Consider the following 21,908-nt stretch of genomic DNA (forward strand, 5'->3'; position numbering starts at 1 on the left):
TCCTTATGTGAAAGTATTACCTCTAATTTCATAGTGTAATTACATCTCTCACACAGAATGTTTGTCTCAGGAGTAAGTGGTATGCATGAGACAACTGCTACATTGCCTCACGATGCCCATGTCAATCAGGTTGGTGGAGAGATGATGGGAAACTGCCCGTCCATTATAGCAGGTTCTTACAGTATGTTCTAATAGGGAAGGGAGTGGGCTAATTTAACTAGACTTGCTGGTAGCTCCAAGACTACCAGAGGGACTTGTACTTGTGTATGCTAAGGCTGATCAATAAGGCAACACGGCTCAGTGTGCAACTGAGTTGCTCCTAGAGCAGCAGAGAAGCCTGGGTGGGTTTCACTGACGGCTGTCTAGAGAAAAAAACTGTGCTTGAAGGCTTTTGTGTCTTATACAGGGTACTACTAACCCACACTGTGCGAAGTGCAAATAGAAGGCTTAAATACAAGCCAAAATAAACACCTTTAAGTGTAGCTACCAACAGTAAAGCACACAATGAGCATTCCTCCAGCAATTCCCAATTCAGATGGGGCTTGATCTACACACTTCTGCACAAGGGTGCAAGAAAGCCATTCTAATGTAAGATGGCTGGTCTAGTGCTCCAGTGTTAAAAAAAAAGTCTAAATTCAGATCTGAATCTAAGCCTACACTATTTAAGTGAAAAGTAACAATATTTAAATTGCAGAGAAATGTAGACACAAGCAGCAGAAATGAGGCAGCAATTAAATACAATCAGTAAAGTGCAATAGGGGATGCTCATTACCCATAATTCATCTGTTACACTGGTTTACTTTATTTATAGCTAAAGCCTCATGAGTGTAAGCTTCTTTTAATTAGTACATGTGCTAAGCTGCTTCTATATTCATTTTTTAAAACGCCACTGTAGTATATGCAGTACAGAGGTGTGCAACTGTACACCGGTAAATGATTTCACCATCTGTATGATGCATTTTGGTTCAGCTCGTACATATGTTTTTACTGTCAAGAAATGCAGATTTTACACATTATACCGTAACCCTCTACGGGCACAAATTTACACATATCGGACAGTCTTATAACTCCGAAGGCAGGATGGATACATACCTCTCAACCATTATTCAGGCATAGCGCTAGGATTTCAGACTTGCCCTTGTTCTTTCTAGAGTTACTGGCATTCTTCATTAAATCAAATATATTCATAAGTATGTAACTTATACATACATTAAGCCACTACAAGACTCTGTTTCGCTTACTATAAGAAAGATATTCTTGTGAAAAATAGTCTTTCCGACCATCTGCAATGTTTTTTTAATACTCGGCGGCGGAGAACGTACAGGTAGCTGAGAAATTAGAGGGGGGTGTCAGTCAACACAAATAATAGGTGTCAGAGGGTTAAACAAGCAGAAACTAAACACATTAAGCTAGTTTTAACACAAACACAAACGCTAGTTTTAACACACACATATCTCAGTGTAAGGCATCTGCACAAAGACCGATATAATGGGGGGGGGGGGGGCATATTTTAAATACTATTCCTATAAACTTTGAAAGTTGCTAGAATAACAAGATTTGAATTATGTATTTTCAGAAGGATTTGAAGCCTGAAACTCAAATGTACGTCACTAGTAACTTCGACCCTCAATGATTTGCCAGAAAACTACAAATTTTCTGAAGAAAGGACCAAATATAAGAGTAAAACAATCTGGACAGTTGATAGATAGTATGACACACACACACAAATATTTGTTGACTGCTTTAAATGATGCTCAAAACAAGATTGAAAATACAGCAAACTCGTATTTGTGAGCCAGTAACTTATTAAGATCGCTGTGCCTTTAAGGGTTCTGCTCCTTTAAGAACGCGATGCTTCCGCAGGAGGTCAGTCTGTCCAAGATGGCCGACCTTCTCGGTTCAATTCTGAGCTCCATGGAAAAGCCTCCTAGCACCGGCGACCCGGAAAGTCGGCGCAGGGCTCGCGGTAAGTACACCGTGTCCCTGCTTTCTTCTCATTTGATTTTGTGGTTTCTTTCACTTTAATGACACCTTTTCCTGTATCAGAACACCGTTTCGATACCGGCTCTTTCCTATTTTGACTAAGCGAGTTTTGTTCCTCCCGCGGCTACCCATTGGACAACGTGCTAGCGATTTCGCGGCCATCAGATGGCTTTTCTATCTATCCATCAAAAACGGTTTAAATAATTTATGTAAAAATTTTCTTCTCTTGTTCACTGGTTGGCTTAACATCTCCAGTGTAGACGTCATCACTGATTGGTGCTGAAACGGTTAGTTTTAGATTGCACTACGGTCCAGCACACATTTTAATCTGTACTTCGTTAGTTGTAGAAATGTAGTCTGGTATGTGTGTGGTCTGCTATTCGTGTTATGTCACCTGACTTTTGTCACGTGAAAGTGCATCAGATGAAAAACGGGGTAAATAGAGTGTAAATCAGAATGCAAAACATCGTGGATTATTACCGAGACCAGTCAGTTTTGTCCTTCGTTCTTTTACAGCTACTAGCTAAAATTTGTGAATTTTGTGTAGACAAATATGAGTTAAAGAATGCCGGCTATGGAGGTGCCAGTATGTAACAAACACTCATTTTTTTTAACCGACCCTTTAATGTGGTTGAGAGGAGGGCTGAGAATTCTTTTCCTAAGAATCTCCAACAATAGGAGCGTGACCAAAGTTTTTGGAAATGCATCCCAACTTCTTTCACCTTAATACCCCATCTCAAAATGGAGGGGGGGGGGGGGTTGATACTTCACAACTGTGCACATTTTTTGGGGGGGGGGTGATACTTCACAACTGTGCACATTTTTGCAGACTGTCCATATTCTTTGCACATATGTTTGGTCTGTTCCTCATAAAAACTTTTTTTTTTGACAAATCACTGGAATGAACTAAGGGTTAAAGTCATTAAATAATGACAAGCATTTGAGTTTCAGACTTCATACCCTCCAGAAAAATGCCTGCTAACATAAATCCTGTTCTAGCAATGTTGTAAGTTTAAAAGAACAATACTTAAAATGCATCCCTATTTTTGGGACTTTGTCCCCTCATAATGTTAGGCTTTGTCCAGATTTCTTATGCAAAGAAGTTGAGGGGTATGGGGGTGGGGGGTGGCAATGTATGTCTCAGTTTTACATAACTTTTAGTATTGTTCGTAGGATCGTAGAATCCTAGGAAGTTAAAAGGCTAATGGCCCTAAGGCCCTTACAAACCTAGCCAAGTTATTGTCCTTATTTCCACAATCAGCACCTGTTGCCCCTGTCCAGGAGGGACACAGGTGGAACCCCTGGGGTGAAGTTATGGTCACCTGTCCAACCGTCCAGATTGCATTTGAAGAGGGCCAATGAGGTTCTCTGTTTGACATTGTGGGAGTCTGTTCCAAAAGTGTGGTAACCTCTGGGAGACACATCTGTCTCTCCAGCAGGTTGTATTAATGTCACATACCAGGTTAAGGTCATTAGAGTAAGTAACCAGTATACCATGTGACCTTTGGATATGAAGCATTTCCAATAACACGGGGTCAGAGATTGCCTTGTATGCAAGGCAGAGATCACTTCTGAGTAGTCTGTATGAAATAGAATAAAGTGACAGTGATTTCAGACGACCCCCATAGGACAGATGGAGGGGACCTTGAATTTTCCTTGTAAACTATTTATTTATATTTGTTGACCGGGAGTGTCCGACTGGACGTAGGTCCATTTTCAGTGGAGGCCCGGGGAGAAAAGCTCCACAGTTAAAATAGACAGTAGTTAGTGGATTACATAGCGATTATTAATTTACATAGCAATTACTTACAACATATTTACAGATGAAAAACATAGTACATCAGTAGACAACTAGAATCTTTATCTGTGAAGTACATAACAGACATTAGCAAATGTTAACATAAGAAGTTCCTGCTGTATAATAAGTACTAGGCTTATGAGCATCTGAGCTTGCTATAATTAAGGTAGTTAGTGGAGTGGAAAGAAAGGTAGTGGTTGGATGGGGTGGGTGATATTAGAGTGGGAGTTGCAAGGGCATAGCCAGCATGTTTTTAGGTGCGCTTTTAGTAAAGTTTTGAAGTGGGTGCATGATGGTATGGAGGTAATTGTGGGTGGGAGGGAGTTCCATAATTTGGCTGTGGTGCAAGAGAATACTGCTTCACCAGCAGAGTTATTGGCTTTAGTGATCTGCAAGTGAGTTTTGTTGCTGGATCTTAGTGGTCTGGTGGTGCGATGGGTTGGAGTAGATTCTGGAGGGATGGGACATTTAGTGGATGGTTTACTAGTTTGTGGGCCAGTGAGAGGTGATACCATTGAAGGAGGTGAGGGAGTTCAAGCCAGCCCAGTTCAGCAAGTGAGTAAAGAACCTTTGTGGTTTCTGCGATTGCTGCAGGTGCTTAGGAAGGTATATACCAAAAGGGGCATTGTACTCAATTCTCGGCCTGATGAGGGAAGAGTACAGGGAGGTTTTAATTTTTTTTTTCTGGAGGCAATGCCCTTGGGTATGAGATGAGCAATACAGAATGCCCCTCTTACCACTGTGGAGACATGGTGGTCAAAGATGTTGTTGACCTGTGTGCCCAGGTCTCTCACCACTGAGTGCATACTTAAGGTGTTGCTGTTGATGTGGTAGTTAGCAGGAACATTGGTTTTGCCAAAAGGAATAATGACTCAATTTTTTTGCATTCGGTTTAAGGCCATGAGTTGGTACCAATCACTTGTTTGTGTAAGACCCCCTTGTAGGATGTTGACATCATTTGGAGGAGATTTTGTGACCACTCCTAGTTTGCAGTCATCAGCAAACTTTGTCAGCCACAGACCTTTAGTTTTTGCTTGTACTTCTGAGAAATAGATTCCAAACAATAGAGGTCCCTGGATTGATCCCTATGGAACACCACTGGTTACGGGCCTGCTGTTGGAGGTGGATTCCCCTATTTTGATTATATGAGTTGCATCAGTGAGCCAGTTAGGTACCCATCTAACGATATAAGGGTTGCTGCCTAGTTGGGTGAGTTTGTCAATGATGCCTGAGTGGGGAATGTTGTCAAATACCTTGGCTAAGTCTAGGTAGGCTGTATGCACAGATTTCCCCTCGTTTGGGGCCTTGGTGACTGTCTCAAAGAAGTTCACCAGGTTTAACAGGCATGATCTCCCTAAGACAAATTCAAACTGAGTAGGGTCAAGTTATTACCTATATCTTTGTTGATAAGGTCCATGATGATTCACTCCATGGTCTTGCAGATAAGGCTAGTCAGGCTAATAGGTCTGTAGTTCCCGGGGACAGTGGAAGCACCACCTTTGTGAAAGAGAATAATGGCTGATTTCCATTCAGTTGGTATGAAGCCAGTGCTTAGACTGTGATTGAAAAGAGAACCCAGTGGTGTTGCTAATTCCTGTTGGAGCCCATGTAGGGCATGGGATGTTATCATGTCCCATAGACGCTGTGTTTTTGGCCTTAGAGAGGGCATTTATGACCTGCTGTTTAGCGATACAAGGTAGGGGACACGTGGTAGGGATGTCATGGGGTACGTGTGACGGAGACAGGGGAGTGAAGTTTTCACAGAATCTGTTGGCCAACAGGTTAGCTATGTCCACAGGCTCAGTATATGTGGTATCATTAACTTCCAGTTCTGCACATATCTGGGCCTTTCCTTTTAGGTTACCGATGTAACTATAGAATGTTTTGTGGTTGTCCTCTGTTGAGGAAGATTATTTGAACTTGTAGTTTGCTTTGGAGGACTTCTCAAGAAGTCTTATTTGCTTGTTTAAGCTGAGGAAGGAGTGTTTCCGGTTTAGGAGGGCTCACTCCCTCTTACTATTAGACGGCAATTTCTTTCTCTTATTGTAAAGCCTGTTAATGGCAGTTGTTCAGCATGCATGGTTGCTCTTCATTGAGGAGCTTGTTTTGGTCCGATCAGGTACAGCCGAGTTAGTGCAGTTTTACAGGTGTTTTTATAAAGCATTGGTGTAGAGCTCGGCATAGTTGTCAGTTCTGTCTGAGGGAGGAGGTGCAGTGATAAATAATTGTTAAATGATCTTAGGGTCTTTTGGCTGAGGGAGTGCTTCTGTGATCCTGTCAGTATTCTGGAAAAGTACATCTTAAAAAGCACACACTGTGACATGTTTGGCTACTTTGTACTTAAGAAAAATAATTTGAATATGTTGGTCATACCTGACTGCATTCTTACTCTGGTGTGTTGTCTTCTTCCCAGGTGGATTCTGTGAGAGCAGCAGGACTGTAGGTGACTCAAGCAAGATCACCTTGTGAAGTGATGGTTGAGTTTGAGTAATTCAAGTTCATAGGTTCATAAGTTCATAGGTGTTTACTAGGCTAATGAAAACAAAGGCCTTTTTAAGCCTAGCCATGTCTTCCAAATCTCTGACGAATTCCGATACCCTTGATAAGTGTAAGCATGGGCCTGAGAGATGAACCATTTACAGGTTACCCATCTGCATCAGAGACATAGGTGCTAAACCAGGGATGAATTTCGGGTTTCCCAGCCAATTGTCCAAGTAATTAGGGAGGAACTCTGCTTCACATGGACAGGGAGCCTGTTCCATAGATGGGGTAGTCTCTGGGATGCATACCTATTTCCCCAGCAGGTCCTATTTATATCACAAGCAATGTTTAATTCTTTAGAATGGGTAATTCTGGCACTGCTTGTTTTGTAGATATGTAGGAGGTTCATCAGAGTGGGCTCTGACAATACCCTGTATACCAGGCATAGATCTTCCCTCAAAAGCCTGTAGGAGACAGAATGTAGGGATAGGGTCTTGAGGTGGTCTGCATAGGACATATTACTTATGCCCTGTTTTCTTTTAATGAACCTCTGTGGACGTTCCAGTTGTTGGATATGCCTGGTTAGGTACATACCAAAGGGGGCATTGTACTCGATGTTAGTTCTGATGAATTCCTTATACAGTGGAACAATGACTTCCTTGGACTTGCATGCCATACCTTTGTTTATAAGTTGCGCAACTTAGAATGATTTCCTCACAACTATAGATACGTGATGATCAAAGGCTAGATTACTATATGTTTGTCCCCAAGTCCCTGACTACTGGGTCAAGTCTAAGGGGTGTGTTGTCAATATGATAGTTATCAGGGATGGATGACTTCCCAAAGATTAATAATATACATTTCTTGGTATTTAGTTTTAGTCCATGATTCTGACAACAGTTGTTTGTCTGTATCAGTTCCTCTTGGAGAACATTTGTGTCAGTATGAGATTCAGTGACAGCTCCTAATTTGCAGATTTAGTCAGCCAGAGACCACTGACATTGGCCTTGACTTCTGAGAAGTAAATGCCAAAAAAGAGCGGTCCAAGGACTGATCCCTGAGGGACTCCACTTGTGACCGGCCTCTTTTAGAGGTGGACTCTCCAATTCTAACTTCCTGGGTCCTGTCTGTGAGCCAGTTGGCTATCCACTGGGTGACATACGGGTTTGTACCTAACCTGCTGAGTTTGTCAACAATAGCAGGAAAACGAGCTGAGTAACGCAATTCTCCACACCACAAAGCAGGAAGTTTGAACCGTTTATTGTAAAGCGCTTTTCATATTAGGCAATCCTAAGACGACTTCAGACAAAGTTACAGCACACATGCCCCTTCTTTTATCTTCCACAATTAAGTTAAACATCACACCGTTGGTTAAAAACGTAAATTCATTAAGTAAGCTAAAAAGCTCTAGATCTGAAGTCATGAACCCGCCCACTGTGAGCAGATCCCAGCACAGTGTAAAAAATGGGCTGCATGCATTCGCCTTTATGCATAAAACAGTTACAATCACATACTTAAGAGACAGTACCTGCAGATTTAAGCTGTCCTGAAGTACCAGTAAGTTTTTTAGCATTGTCATGTTTTGACCTAGTGAAAAGCACTAAGTCTGAGGGCACGAGCCTGCCCACTGTGAACGGGTCACGACACCTTGAAAATTACGAATTACATGCAATTGCCCTTAGGCATTAAAAATTACGAACACCTACCGTAAGGCAGTACCTGCCGATTTAAACTGTCATGCAATAAAAAATAATAAATAGTAAGATCTACACATTAAGTCATGATTTGACCCAATATGCCTATAGTTTAAAAACAAAGTTCGCCCAGTATATGTAATACAAGTGGTTAGGGCGAACAAATTACAACAACATTTACTAACATAAACAGTAGATGATTAACATGTGCGATAAAACCAAGGCTTGCTCCTTTACACAATTGTGCAACAAATATTGACAATATCCAAAATAGCAAAAGTTGTTTAGGAGTGTCAAGACTATTGCACAAGCAGAAGGTAAAATGCTGAAGGTAAAAACTTGCTAATTGCATACTAAATAGCTAACGTGCGGTGGGAGCACTACTACTACGTACATATTTGTACAGTAAAAACTGACAAAATATAGGCTAACATGAACAGTTTGAAACTGTTAGCAACTATTGGTAGTGTCAAGAGTCAAAACTGTTCCTGCCTGTTGTAAATCAACGAAGACACCTAGAGGAGGGCAGTTGAGGTACAAGACGTTGCTTCTACAATATTAAAAAGTGCAATGAACAGAATAAAAAATGAGATATTGAAAATTTATATAATATAATAAAAAGTAAATGGTGAATAATGTTTAAGCACTAAACAAAATGTGTGATGAAGTTATCTAGGAAGTAATATTCACTGTTTGGTCCTAAGCAGTAAATACTAAGTGCTAGACAATAAAACCAAGTCATCTTAAAAGGCTCTTCAATTTTAAAATACAGTGTATGGAGCACATTTCATTTAAACCTGGAAATGTGCTGGCGTCTATACGAATTTGCCACGTGAGTTCCAACACTTCAAGGTGGACAGCTTCAGGACCAACTCTCCCATCAGAATTCACACAGTCAATAGCCCTAAACAAAAATTTGTGGTTAACATTGTCGGCTGCATGTTTTGCCAGTGCGTTAATTGTTTTTAATTTCTTGATGTGATAAGTGTGCTCATAAACACGTTCCCGGAGTTTCCTGTCCATTTTGCCGATGTAAAATGCTGGGCACTGTTGGCACTGGCCAAGATAGACAACGGCCTTAGACTGACAGTTGAATTTGTGTTTAACTTTGTGTTTTTGACCTCTAATTCTAAACTGTTCCCCTGCATCCATGTGAGAACAGAAATTGCACATGTTACATTGAAACATGCCTTTCCTAATAGTGGGGTGTAACACATTGACCTCCAAAAGGTGTTTTAAATTCTTTCCCCTCCTCCGGGTAATTTTAGGGAACTCTGGTAGTTTATTTCTAAGGTTGTTATAATTGTGGATAAACACCCAATTTTTCTATAGGATGGATGAAACAGTCTTGTAATCAGTACTGAAAGATGTAAAAAGACTACAAGGTGGTGGGGGTAAACTCTCAGTATGGTGGGTCATGGGCTGATTTGATGGATACTCGTTCCTATGGGGGCCTTTTAAAATTGGTTGGTATGTCCCCTGTTCTCTCTTGTTACTAACCTCTTGAATCAGTTCATCAACCAATTGTTTGGGATAACCCCGGCCCAGAAACCTAGATCTGAGTGTGTTACATTCCTCTATGAAATCTGAAATTTTGACACCATTCGGGCAGTTCTAACAAGTTGATCTTTTACTAAACATCTATTTTGATAGGTTGGGTGACAGCTGCTGTAGTGAAGGAAGGTGTTGGAGTAAGTGTCCTTCCTATGAATTTTAGCACACAATGAATTTATGCTTAAGTCTTTCCACAAGTCCACGTCCAGGTAGGCTATTCGGTCAGAGCTAAATGTGTGTGTAAAAGAAAGGAAATTAGTGGTGGAATTGAAAAAAATCCACCAATTCTATGGCAACTGCTTCGCCACCTCTAATCAGCATAAATATATCATCCAAGAAACGTGTATAGAAGGCAATTTTGTTATTAATAACTTCATTCTTCTGGAAGATTTCTTGTTCCCAATAAGCCATGATGAGGTTGGCGAAGCTGCCGCCACAAGGTGACCCATGGCTACATCTACCTTCTGTAAAAAAATGGTGTCATTGAAGATCAAGTAGTTACTATTTAGAATGATGTCAAGTAATTCATCCACCAAAGAAATATCTAAAGTTGGTGTGCCTCTCTTTCTCAACATGAAGTTGACCCATTTAATACCCACCTCATGTGGAATGGATGAGTACAGATCCCTCACATCCACAATAAGGAAGTTGAGGTTATGGTCAAATTCAGGGTCGTTGATAGACTTGTAAGATTGACCATGAATCTTTGCAAATGTCCGGTTCCATGACGACATATTTTTTAAGTATGTTGTCAACAAATTTGGTGCATGGGTATGTCATGCTAATCCTAGCATCAACCAGTGGTCTCATTGGTGGATCGTGGATGGATTTGTGAATCTTAGGAATCCCAAACAGTTTAGGGATTCTAGGGGCTAACATGGAAAGGTAGTTGAAGGCTGCAATGTCGATTTTCCCTTCAATAAAAAGGTTGTTCAAGTATGTGCAAATCCTATTGTATGCTGTGTTTAGTTCGTGCCTAGATTTCACTTCATAAGTGTCGCCCCTTAAAACACTCAACATCCTATTTGCGTAATCATCTTGACCCATAATTACTGCACCGCCGCCTTTGTCTGGTTGCATTACCCTAACACCAGCTTCCTTAATAGACCATAAAAGTTACTTTTCTTCAGGTGTTATGTTAGGTCTAACATAACTTTGTATACTTTTGTTGTGTAAGGAACATCTCAGGTCAAGTTCACACATTGTGTCAAAAAGAGCTATGGATTCATGTAGAGCCGGTGAAAAGGTACTGGACACATGTAGCCTACTGTTGTCAGCAGGATTGCCCCCAAATAATGCATTCAAATTAAGTTTCCTAGAAAAAAGTTTAAAATCAATAATTGTTTTTACCAAGTCAGCTTTAGTATCGGGGACAAATGTGTTTCCTTTCGCTAAGAGTTCCACTAAAGGTTGATCAATAGCGATGTCAGTAAAATTAAAGATTTTGAAATCCTTGTTGGTGTTCAGCAAAATAGTAGGTTTGTTTGACACTGCAAAAGTGAGTTTGTCAACAATGCCTGAGTGGGGGGTATTGTGTCATATGCCTTGGCCAGGTCAAGGTAGGCAGTGTAAACAATTTTGCCCTCATCCATTGCTTTGGTGACCTTCTCAAAAAAGTCCACCAGATTGAGTAGGCATGATCTGCGCTTTACGAAATCAAACTGGGTTGGATCCAGTGTCTGGAGTATTACTATATCTCTGTTGATCATCTCCATGGTAATTCTTTCCATAGCTTTACATGTAAGACTAGTGAGACTTATGGGTCTGTAGTTTCTGGGGTCTGTAGATGTCCCACCTTTGTGCAGAGGGATGACTGTTGCCTTTCTCCATTCATGAAGCCTTTTTGAAGGCTACAGTTGAATAGTAATTCCAGAGGCCCTGGTAGGTCATGTTTCATGCTATTTAGAAAGTATCCTGAGATATTGTCTGGGCCCATTGATGCAGTGTTCTTGGTGTTAGAACATTAGTGACCTGTCCTCTAGTGATTGTAGGGGGAGTTATATTTGATATTTCCTGAGGGAAGGTTGAGGGGGAGAGAGGAGTAAAATTGGAGCTGAATTTATCATCCAGGAGGTTTGCTATATCTTCTGCCTCAGTATAAGTGGTTCCATTTACAATGAGCTCTGCACATAATTGTGTATTGCCTTTGAGGTTGCAGACATGGCTAAAAAATGCTTTGTGGTTATCCTTGTCCTAGGAGGCCAAACTTACCTCAAATTTGGCTTTGGTAGACTTTGTCCTCCGAGTTGTTTGTTTAGTCTGAGAGTGCTTTTATCCTGCTGGGTGCTGCACCTCCTAATTTTTGCCATGGTTTTCTTCCTCCTGGTATACATCCGATTGATTTTTGTGATTCCACCAGGGTGGCTTGTTTTATCATTTAGTTCTGTACTTCTTTCTGGTGGGTACAGCTGCCTCTATGCGGGGTGGGTACAGCTGCCTCTATGCGGCTATTAACATGCTTGTACAGAGTTTCTGTGAACAGTTCTGCATAGGCAGAAGTGTTCTCAGGGTTTATATAGGCTTGAAATTTTGCCAGGTTCTCAATAGCAGGAGGTTAGCCTTAGAATAGTTTCTAAATATTCCCAGTTTAGCTGGGGGTCCAGGTTTTATTTTTACTTCAAAGGAGACCATTTTGTGGTATAACCTTACCAGGGAAGGCATTACAGTAGGGAGTGTGCAGCACTCTCCCATATTAGTGTGGACCAGATCCAGTACGGTTGCACCTCTGGTGTATTGACTATCTGGTCCAGAGAGTTTGTGTTTACAAAATCCAGGAACCTCTTTGCTTGTACGTTTGATGTTGTGTTGGATTCCTAGTTAATAGTGGGGTAATTAAAGTCACCCATGAATATGGTATTTGGTTGGATGGTTAGTGTTTCTAATAAGTTTAAATACATGGTATGGGTTTCCTGGTTAATAGAGGGGGGAAGTTGCAGGGAAGTGGTATTGGATTTTACCTATGGTGCTTTGAACATGGAGCAGCTCAAGTGCATTGTCCTGTTTGACCAGCCTTGAGGTATATTAATTTTTGATGTAAATAGCAACACCTCCACCTTTAGTCCCTGCCTGTAAAGTAGCTGGTCTAAATGTGTGGAAGGCATTATAACCCTGCACTGTTGGTGTGCTGTCCGTGACTTTAAACCACATCTCTGAGACCGCACAGACATCAGCATTCTCTAGGGTAAAGAGGGCTTCCAGGGAGTGGAGTTTTTGTTTAGGCTCCTAGCATTGAGCAGTAATAACTTTAGATTTTCTTGGTTTTCATTTGCTATGCCGGAAGTACTTTCTGTTTGGCATTACCTAAAAGGCACTATGAGGGAAGACAATGTTTTAGCTAATGTTCTAAAGCCTAGAGGGGAGAGGTGCAGACCATCCATGGCAAAGCAGCATGGTCTGTTGACCATTTCCTATGCTGACAAATATTGCACCCCCTTAGAATGACACCAGAAACTAAGCCAATTGTTAAAGTCAATCATATTTTGTTCATATTGTGGCATCATCCTTGGAGAAGGTAAAATGTTGCTCAATGCTAGGATCATAACTATCCTGAGGCACATATTCCAAAAGCTCTGTGATGTCTCTTCATATAGTCTAGGGGGGTACGTCTCAGGTCATTTACTCCCACATGGACTATGACTGATCCATGCACTCAGGTCCTATTGTGATCCAATGACCTGAGTGCATGCGTAATATGACGGATCCTAGTCCCTGATAAATAACTGACTGTAACTTTCTCCTTACTCAGCCTGGTGAGAGGGACATCAGTGTGTCTCACAATGGAGTCTCCAATGACTAGAATGTTGGATTGTGTGGTGACTTGCCTTATGGGCTTAGAGGTAGAGGCTCCATGAGATGTAGCTCTATGTGTTGATGTCACTGGAGGCAAAGCTGTGACATAAAAGTAGGATATCTGCTTAGTGCACACTGCAGTGTTTAGGATAACAAACACTGCAGTGCAAACGCCCTGACAGCAATTTTTGGCACAATTACTCAGTCAGGAACCCAAAAAGTAAAGTTTGGAAAGAATATTTTAATTTCATTTATTTATTTTATTTACTAGGGGAGGTCTAATTGGGACTCAGCACCCATTTTCAACAGAGTTCCAGAGAAAGGTTCTGAAATAAATATGAGAGAAATAATGTATTGGTGCATAATCCAAAAGTATGTGCAATATATATGTGTGTGTGGTTGTGTAATAGTTGTACAATAATTATAAAATTATAGTTGGAAAATATTTACAAGTAGTGGGTATTAATTACTGTTTGTTCAATGTATAAGGTAAACACTTTGACAATTGGTATTATAATCAAGAAATTTGCCTTTTTTTGAAGAGGATGATATTTTGTATGTGATAAAACCAGAAAAAGACATGTCAGTGTTGTGGAACTCTTGAGACAATTTCATGTCTTTTAGAGATACAAAATTAGTGAAGATAAAATAAAGGCTATGTATACACACACACAAAATAATCTAGCAATACCCATTTTTTATGATAACATTATTAAATGAAGTATTTAGGAGTATAGATTAAAAAGGATTCTGTTATGGCAGCTAAGGGTATATGGGAAAAGATTAAACAAAAGATAATACAAAAACTGAGAAACTGGAAGCTCTTGTTTATTGATATGGATAGTAAGATACAAGCAGTGAAATATGTTTTTACTCTCTTGTTTTATAAGCCAGTCAAGTATATTTTTATTAATCAGAGGCGAAGTTGTGGAAAGTAATCAATAAAGAACTGAATGAATTTATCTTGGAGGGGAAGAGGGCAAGGGTCAAGCGGGTTAACCTGATCTTTCAACAGCACAAGGTGTTTTAGGATTACCTGATTTGAAGGTTCATACACACTTAAGGCTCATATACATAACACAAGCAGAAAGCTATAATTCAGAGTGGAAAGGGATGATGAAATGGGTGAATTAAAAGAAGGAGAAAGCAGGATTTTGGATGCAGATCCTAAAGGAGAATAACAGCCGTACAGAATATTATATTCATAAAGTAGCAGGAAGTATTCCAAGAAGTAAGCCAATATAAGGATGGAGAAAGGAGATTTTGCCAATATGGAGGAATGCAATTAGGTGTACAGAAAATAGGCAAGAGGGGACTAGAATTCATTGGATAAAACTGGTAAATGAGCTAAGGTATTGGGGGCAAATAACTAAAGAGAGAAAGGTAATAAAACGGGAAGTGGCCAAGAAGACATTTGGACTGCTGGCTAGAGACTGTCTTCCCTATCAGAGATTCATGTCTGAGTGTAGGCAGAGAGAAAGGGATAGGGGAATCCTACGTGAAAGACGTACTGTGGTTGAGTTTTTAATTTAATCTAGAGTAGAAGTTGCTGTTAAGGGATAATTAGTGAGGCACATAAAGTACTGCACAATAGCTCTAGGAATCGGAGGAGCTTAGAAAAGACTGGGAAAAGAGATTGGATAAGTAATTGATTAGGAGACAACAGGGAGGACATGTGTATGGGTCCAAGTATTCAGTATGGGTCCAAGTATTCAATAAAAGTCTAGAAGAGTTAGGATTTTACTTGGAAGTGTTTGCATAGGTTATGATGAAAGTAGACTCCAAAGAAATTTTCTTCAGGTAGATGGCGAATGCTGGAGGTGTGATGGGGGATGAAAGAGGTAACTTGGGAGTGTAATGAGTTGACAGACTTCAAAAATTCCTTGCAGCGTACTCTTGTCAGAAGTATTGGATGAGCAAATGGAGGTAACTAAAGAAATTATTTTTTTGAGCTGGGATATAAGATCTGAATTGCTTAGACATAGTAAGGCCATCCTAGTTTAAATTCTGGTGGCTGCCCAAAAACCAGTTTCTAGAAAATGGAAATCAAAGTCTAAACCAATGTATTTGAAATGTTGAATATTGTAATAGAGATAAGCCCTTTTAAAAGGGCAAGTGTAAACTGTCAATTACATATAAAAAATTTGGAAATTGTGGGAAACATACATGCAGAATGTTTTGGAAGAGGAATGAGATTTATGGGAAGGCAGGAATTGAGCAATTTATGTAATGTTGGATCGATGAGTTATACAAAAAAGTGATGTATAATGTTTGTAACTAGGAAATGTTAATATGGTTGGTTTTCTATTATATAAATGCATGTTTACCTATGTCTTAAGTGATAATTCAATAAACGCGTTTAAAAAAGATAAATTGTTTTGATGAAAAGATCGAGCTGTAATTTAGATAGTTGTTTGTTTATACACTTGCATGTGCACACGCGGTCACGCACACACACACACGGGTCTGTGTCACAAGGTCCACTGTTTGGAAAGTCAGACTTCATATACTTGAGACATGTTCTGATTCGAAAAAGTCAAAACAAAACAGCAAAAGTCTATGTTTTTGTAGGGGGACTGCACCCCCCACCCCCTGCAAATTATATATACCAACTCCAAGATCGCACTACAATGGAGAAAATGTAATGTCCACAATCTCCACACTACCACGATCTCTATACAGCTGCTTTGACTTTGAACATACGGTCTCGATCATATGAAGCACGATTTTCCGAAGAATCGATCTTCTGAAAGTGGTGTGTGTGTGTGTATATATATATATATATATATATATATATATATATACATATATATATATATATATGTATATATATATATATATATATATATACTATAAATAAATAGAGAATTTGGTTTGTAAAGATTAAAAGGAGTTTAGAATACTTCATAGGTTAATACTAAGCTAACTGCTCTTGCGAGCCATTTTAAGCCTAGCCAATTATCCCTTGTGAGACTCAAACCTTGCACCTTGTGTTTGTAAGGCAAACACTTTAACCATTAGACCACCCTCCCTCCCAAGAATAAAGCATAACATATGCTTTCTATGCATCGCAAGCATGCAAATATTCTATATAGAAGATAGTTGAGAGGATGCAGTGGAGATGTGAAGACAGAAAGGGATGGAAGGCATTTGGTCAATGTCCAGTGGGACTTAGTTAAATTGTGAGCAGGACCAGAGTAAGATTGTGTATAATGGATAGATCAAAGTGATGAAAAGGTTGATTTAGATTTGGTTTAAGAAGCTTGAATGAAGAAACTGGATGGATTTGAAGAAAGGTCATGCATTAAGATTCAGCTTGATTAGGGAGGCAGGTCGCATTTGAGTGCGAGTCAGAAGACAAAGGAAGCACGGAGAATGAACCCTGTGATTAGAGTGCAGCTACAAAGTCTTGAATTCCTGTGGTGTTTTTTTAAGTCAGGCTTTAGAAGTTTGTAGATTTTTTTATGAGTCTAATGGAGTTTAGAAGTTTGTCCCAAACGTTTGGAGATACTAATGGAGAACAGTGATCCCCTTGTGAGTTACTGGATTTTTGTGATACAGCTAGGTAAAGATATTTGTAATGTGGTATGTGCTCTGAATGAGTTTAGACAGGGATGGGGTATGGGATGGTTGATATAGTAGTTTGTGAGCCATCACTAATTGAGAGAAGGTGAGATAGTGGGGCAGTTTGAGCCAGTTTTAGGGAAAGTAACGAAGAGCAGTGGTGGGTGCTAGGCTAGGAAGGCTATAAGCAAGTTTGCTAACTTTGTTGTACCATTGTTCAAGCTTAAATTTTTGGAAAGAGGGTGGATTTGTGAAGAAGGAGAAGGCGTACGGGAGGGTAGGAAGCAGAAAGGAATCAACTGTTTTTTCTGTTGTAATCAATGAGGAAGGATTTTGCTTTGTAGAGGAAACCCAGTCTGGTATGAGTCTTTTTGACAACTGAAGCAGCAGGAAGGTCATATTTCAGTTTGTCAGTGATGATGCCTATAAGTTTTGCATTGTCAACTTGTTCAATTTTTAGTGTTGTTTGATGATACAATGTTGAGAATTAGAGAGGTTTAGTAGTTTCAGGGTGAAATATAATTTTTTTGGTAGCTTGCCATCCTTAAGAGTACGCCTTTACTCAATTAAAAAAAAAAATAACTGTGAGTATTGTTGGTTACTCTTTCTTTCCGTACCATGTCATCTCCTGTGGCAAATTTGATGAGAGCAACAAGGTTTTGTGGGGAGGATGGCTAAAGCCAGACACCTCTTGAAGTGATTGGTGACATATGTAACACCAGTGTACAAGTAACAGGTCTTGTTTGTGGGCACCATTTATTTATTTTTTCTTCTCTTGGTATTAATTTTGTTGCTTGTCTGTAACTTGATTTCTCCCCCAAACTAAGTTTCATGTATCAAACAGTTTTCGTTTCTTTTTTATTTATCTGAACAAATGACTTCCATTCGCATAGTCAGTTTCAGTGGTGCAACACATTCACCTTTGATGCAGAAGACGGTGGGTTCTATTCCTACACTTGATAAATCGATTGCTGACACTGTAGAGCAGTATAAGGGGAGTGCTGCACTCCTGAGTGTCATCTTTCAGATGAGATATTAAACTGAAGCTCCATCTGCTGGAGTTGGTGGTAGCTCAGGTGGATGTAAAATACCCTACAGCAGCTGTCAAAAAGAGTAGGGGAAGTTACCTGATGCCCTTGACAAATTTCCCCTAGTTGTATAAATACCATCTTGGTTCTCCCCTGAAAAGGGGCTGCTAGGTTAGTGGGACAAACCCAGTCAACAAAGAATAAATAAAATAAAATGAAATAACTGAATACCTCACATTCTGATTGATAACCTATACTGTTCTTCTTCTTCTTGGTATATTGAATCCTTTGTCTATATTGTTTTGTCACGTAACTTTCCCTGTTTTTGGGTTTGTACTTTACTTCATTAGCTGCTAGATGAATGTAAAAAGTCAGTTTGCTTACAGCTTTTAAAACATACCACCAAACTGTGCCTTCTATTTTGAGAAAGCCATTTTTGTTCCTGCTTACTCTTATTTGCCTCCCATATGTCACATGTTCAGTCATTCTGTGGGCACTGTATCCTTCCGGTTGCTTATACTGTTCCCATCCCACATCGGTTAAGTGGTCATGCTAATATAATCTTGCATGTGCGACTGTTGCAGATAATGACATTCAATAGTTTTGTGACTACTAACATTTCTACAATAAACTCTCAGTTAACCGGAACTCAAGCAACTGGCACACTCAAGCAACCAGAAAAAGAAATCAAAGAAATACAGTACAATTTTCATGTGTTGCACTTTCTGTCCTTCCCCCCTGCAGAAACATACCTTACCTTTTTAGAGTTTTAGAGCTTTTAAAAGGAAGATGGGAATAAATTCCCTCTCTCCCCAACCTGAGAACAAATCAAACCAAACAAATAGTATAGGGTACAGTATTAATCTGACCTATTTTTAGTAGTAACTCTCAAGCAACCAGAAACAAAAAGTTATCCAGCATCTACCAATCCCCATGGGTGCCGGTTAACTGAGAGTTTACTGTATCTTATCTGTTTAAATGGATACTCTTATGCAGTGCTTGAATTTAGCTTGTGTATAGTATTCATACTGTTTGTTATATTGTTATTGTATTGTTCATTTGTTAAATTGCTGTTGTATTGCCAGTCTTTGTGTGTGTGTTTTCTGCTAGATTTTTTTTTATTTATAATGGATTATTCCAGTTGCATTCATGCTTGAGTCAAACAATTTGTACCTGGAAATGGGGACCTTGCTGTGAAGTGTGCTTATGAAAAATGAATGAAGCGAATGCAGGATAATTATTTGATAATTGGGTAGGTTTGCTGATAACAGTTGCCTTTTTTTCTTTTAAGATATCTCTCACTTTGCAGAAGATATACTGATGATGTTGGTAGTATGTGTTTAGATACCTAGGAACCGTAACCCTTCTGTTGTGTTCAGACTGCATATTGATGTGCTAGTTAAGAAGTAAATTTTAAGAAATATTAGTACATTAAAGAATCTCTTGATGTGAACCCATTTTGCATAATTAGAGAATTGTTATGCGCAATTCTTCTGTAATGTTTAATTAACCAAAAATAGTTTTTTCGCGTCCCTTGAGTGATAAGACGCATTTAAACATGGGGTTGGGGGTAGAGGGGCAGATGCATACAATACTAATTTTAAGAACTCTACTTCCTTTTTACTGTTTACCTCACCCATTTCCACTTAGATAATGTTGTAGCTTGATATAGAGCTAGTATCTTTACATTATTGCGTTTTGGTGTAGAATTCTGATCATTATTTGTTGCGACTTATGAAGTGACCCTCCTCATCTAGGTAGTAGAGTAGTTCATTAAAACATACCTAGCAGACAAGCTTGCCTGCAGTTGCTGAATGTAGGCAACTTTTTTATAATCGGGTACAATGATGACTGATGCACAAGTGCTATGACTTCTGTCTGCCATTCCTCATCACCATAACTGACTTTCTTTTTTCAACTTTTTGTAATGTGTGAATTTTATTCTGATTTTTTTTTTTAACAGCGTATAAGCCTATTTAGGCTTGTTATTATACTAGTCATCAGCATACCTCTGGATACTGCAGTTTAACTCTTCAAATGTTTCTGCTGTTTTGAGACCGTGTTTTTTTATATTGTACTTTATATTGTTTTAAGCAAAGGACAGCCACAAAGCTTTCCACGACTGTGTCTGTAAATTCAGAGGAAATGGACAATAACCCCCCAATCCCCCCAGTAGTCCAAAGGAAATATCACAACACAATCTCCTAACCATTACTATAGAACAGGTCATTAATGCACTTTCCAAGGCTTGTGCCCAAGGATTGGAAGATGACTACTCTCCTGCACAAAGCAGGTACAACCAAACTACAAGCCCAAAAGTCTTACCAAACTTGTATGCAAGGCCATAGAAAGAATCATCATGGACATGATAAATGAGGACATAGGTAACCTGCAATGCTGGACCCATCACATTTCGGCTTTGTTAAAGGAAGGTCATGCCTATTAAATCTGGTGAGTTTCTTTTGAGGGGGGTCAACAAAGCATTAGATGAAAGCAAGACTTTACACACAGCTTTCCTTGACCTGGCCAAAGCCTTTGATACAGTACCTCACTCAGGCATTATGGACATGTTCAATTATTTAGGTATAAAACCCTTGTATCACCCATTGGATAACCAACTGGATCAGCGATAGGACCCAGGAGGTCAAAATAGGTGAGACCACCTCCACCAAGAGGCCAGTCACTAGAGGAGTCCCTCTGAGCTCGGTATTGGGCCTGCTTCTTTTTGGCATTTGTTTCTCTGAAATGAAAGCAAATGCTGAAGGTTTATGGCCGACTCTGTTTACAGATGATTACAAGCTAGGGATTATTATTAACTCCCCTGTAGACACTAGCATTCTTCAAGAAGGTCTGTCTCTGACTAGTAAATGGTGCAATCCCGGCTAATTATCATATTGATAGTACAACCCAAAGAGTTGACCCAGCGGTCAGGGATCTAGGTACACACATAGACAGTAGCCTTACCTTGAAACACCATGTTGCCACATTGGTGAAGAAATCCTTTTATGTTGCACAGCTTTATAAGTAAGAGCATGGCATCTAGGTCCAAAGAGGTCATAATCCCACTGTATCCTTATCAGACTAATCATTGAGTATAGTGCTCCCTTTGGTATGTACCTGACCAGGCATATGCAGCAACTAAGAGTGACCTCAAAGGTTCCTTACAAAAAGAATACATGGTGTAACAAACCTGCCTTATGCAGAGTGCCTTAAAGTCCTTTCCCTCTACTCCGTTTCCTGTAGCTTGCTGAGGGGTTATCTATTCCTGGTTTAGAAGGCATCCACAAACTCCACACTTATAAATCTCCTACATATTCTTAAGTCAACGAGTACTAGAAATACAAGGTGTGGGGACCTGGATTTTGTCTGTGACATAAACAGAACATGCTGGAAAGACAGCTGAGTGCCCCTCCTATGGAGCAGGCTACCCATCCATGTGAAGCTGAATTTGTCCATTACCCAGTTTAAGCACAACCTAGACAAGTGGATGGGGAATAGGAAATTTACACCAGGCCTGGCACCCATGTCCCTTATGAACAGAGGTAGCTTAGAAATGGCTGGCCGTCAATGTCCTGTTTGGATGCAGGACATCATTATTCTTTTGGAAAAACTTGGCTAGGCTTATACAGGCCCCTTGGGTTATTAGCCTCGTAACAGTCTATGAATCTGTGTTAAAAACAATTCTGTTTTCTTTATAGAAATGCGTGAAACAGTGCAGTACTTATTGGTACATGTTAAATCATGTCAAGTATCTTTAAACATAAAAGGTTGTTTAGCTTTCACATTAACTAGATGGATCAGATAGTTACTTATAAAGAAACCATGTCATTAAACTGAATGAGGTTGTAGTTCTTGGTTACTAGTTCTGTGTGACATACTTCCTGTAAAATGGTTGGGCAAGAATATGTCTGGTCTGTTTTGGCAAATGGTGCATAATGTTTGGATCAGCTGAGTTGTGGAATGTTGCAGGCCTGGTCCAAAATTCTACATTACAGTGTCTCAGAACTTCCAGCTTTG

General features: G+C 39.7%; 1 protein-coding gene across 2 annotated transcripts in view; it reads left to right on the forward strand.

Annotated features, from left to right (window-relative positions):
• The first annotated feature begins 1,853 nt into the window (after window positions 1-1,853).
• SPAG7 (sperm associated antigen 7) overlaps window positions 1,854-21,908 on the forward strand; it is a 382,071-nt gene continuing 362,016 nt past the window's right edge. The window contains exon 1 of one of the 2 annotated variants that reach the window (XM_044077096.1): window positions 1,854-1,966. In XM_044077096.1, the coding sequence (XP_043933031.1) occupies window positions 1,882-1,966 (85 nt within the window). In that variant the 5' untranslated portion in view covers window positions 1,854-1,881. Of the gene's footprint in view, window positions 1,967-2,327; window positions 2,419-21,908 lie in introns of those variants that run through there. The other variant, XM_044077097.1, reaches the window with a different exon arrangement.

This window comes from Protopterus annectens, chromosome 7.part0, assembly GCF_019279795.1.
Source record: "Protopterus annectens isolate FY-2018-M chromosome 7.part0, PAN1.0, whole genome shotgun sequence".
In the NCBI taxonomy this organism is placed as follows: domain Eukaryota; kingdom Metazoa; phylum Chordata; order Ceratodontiformes; family Protopteridae; genus Protopterus; species Protopterus annectens.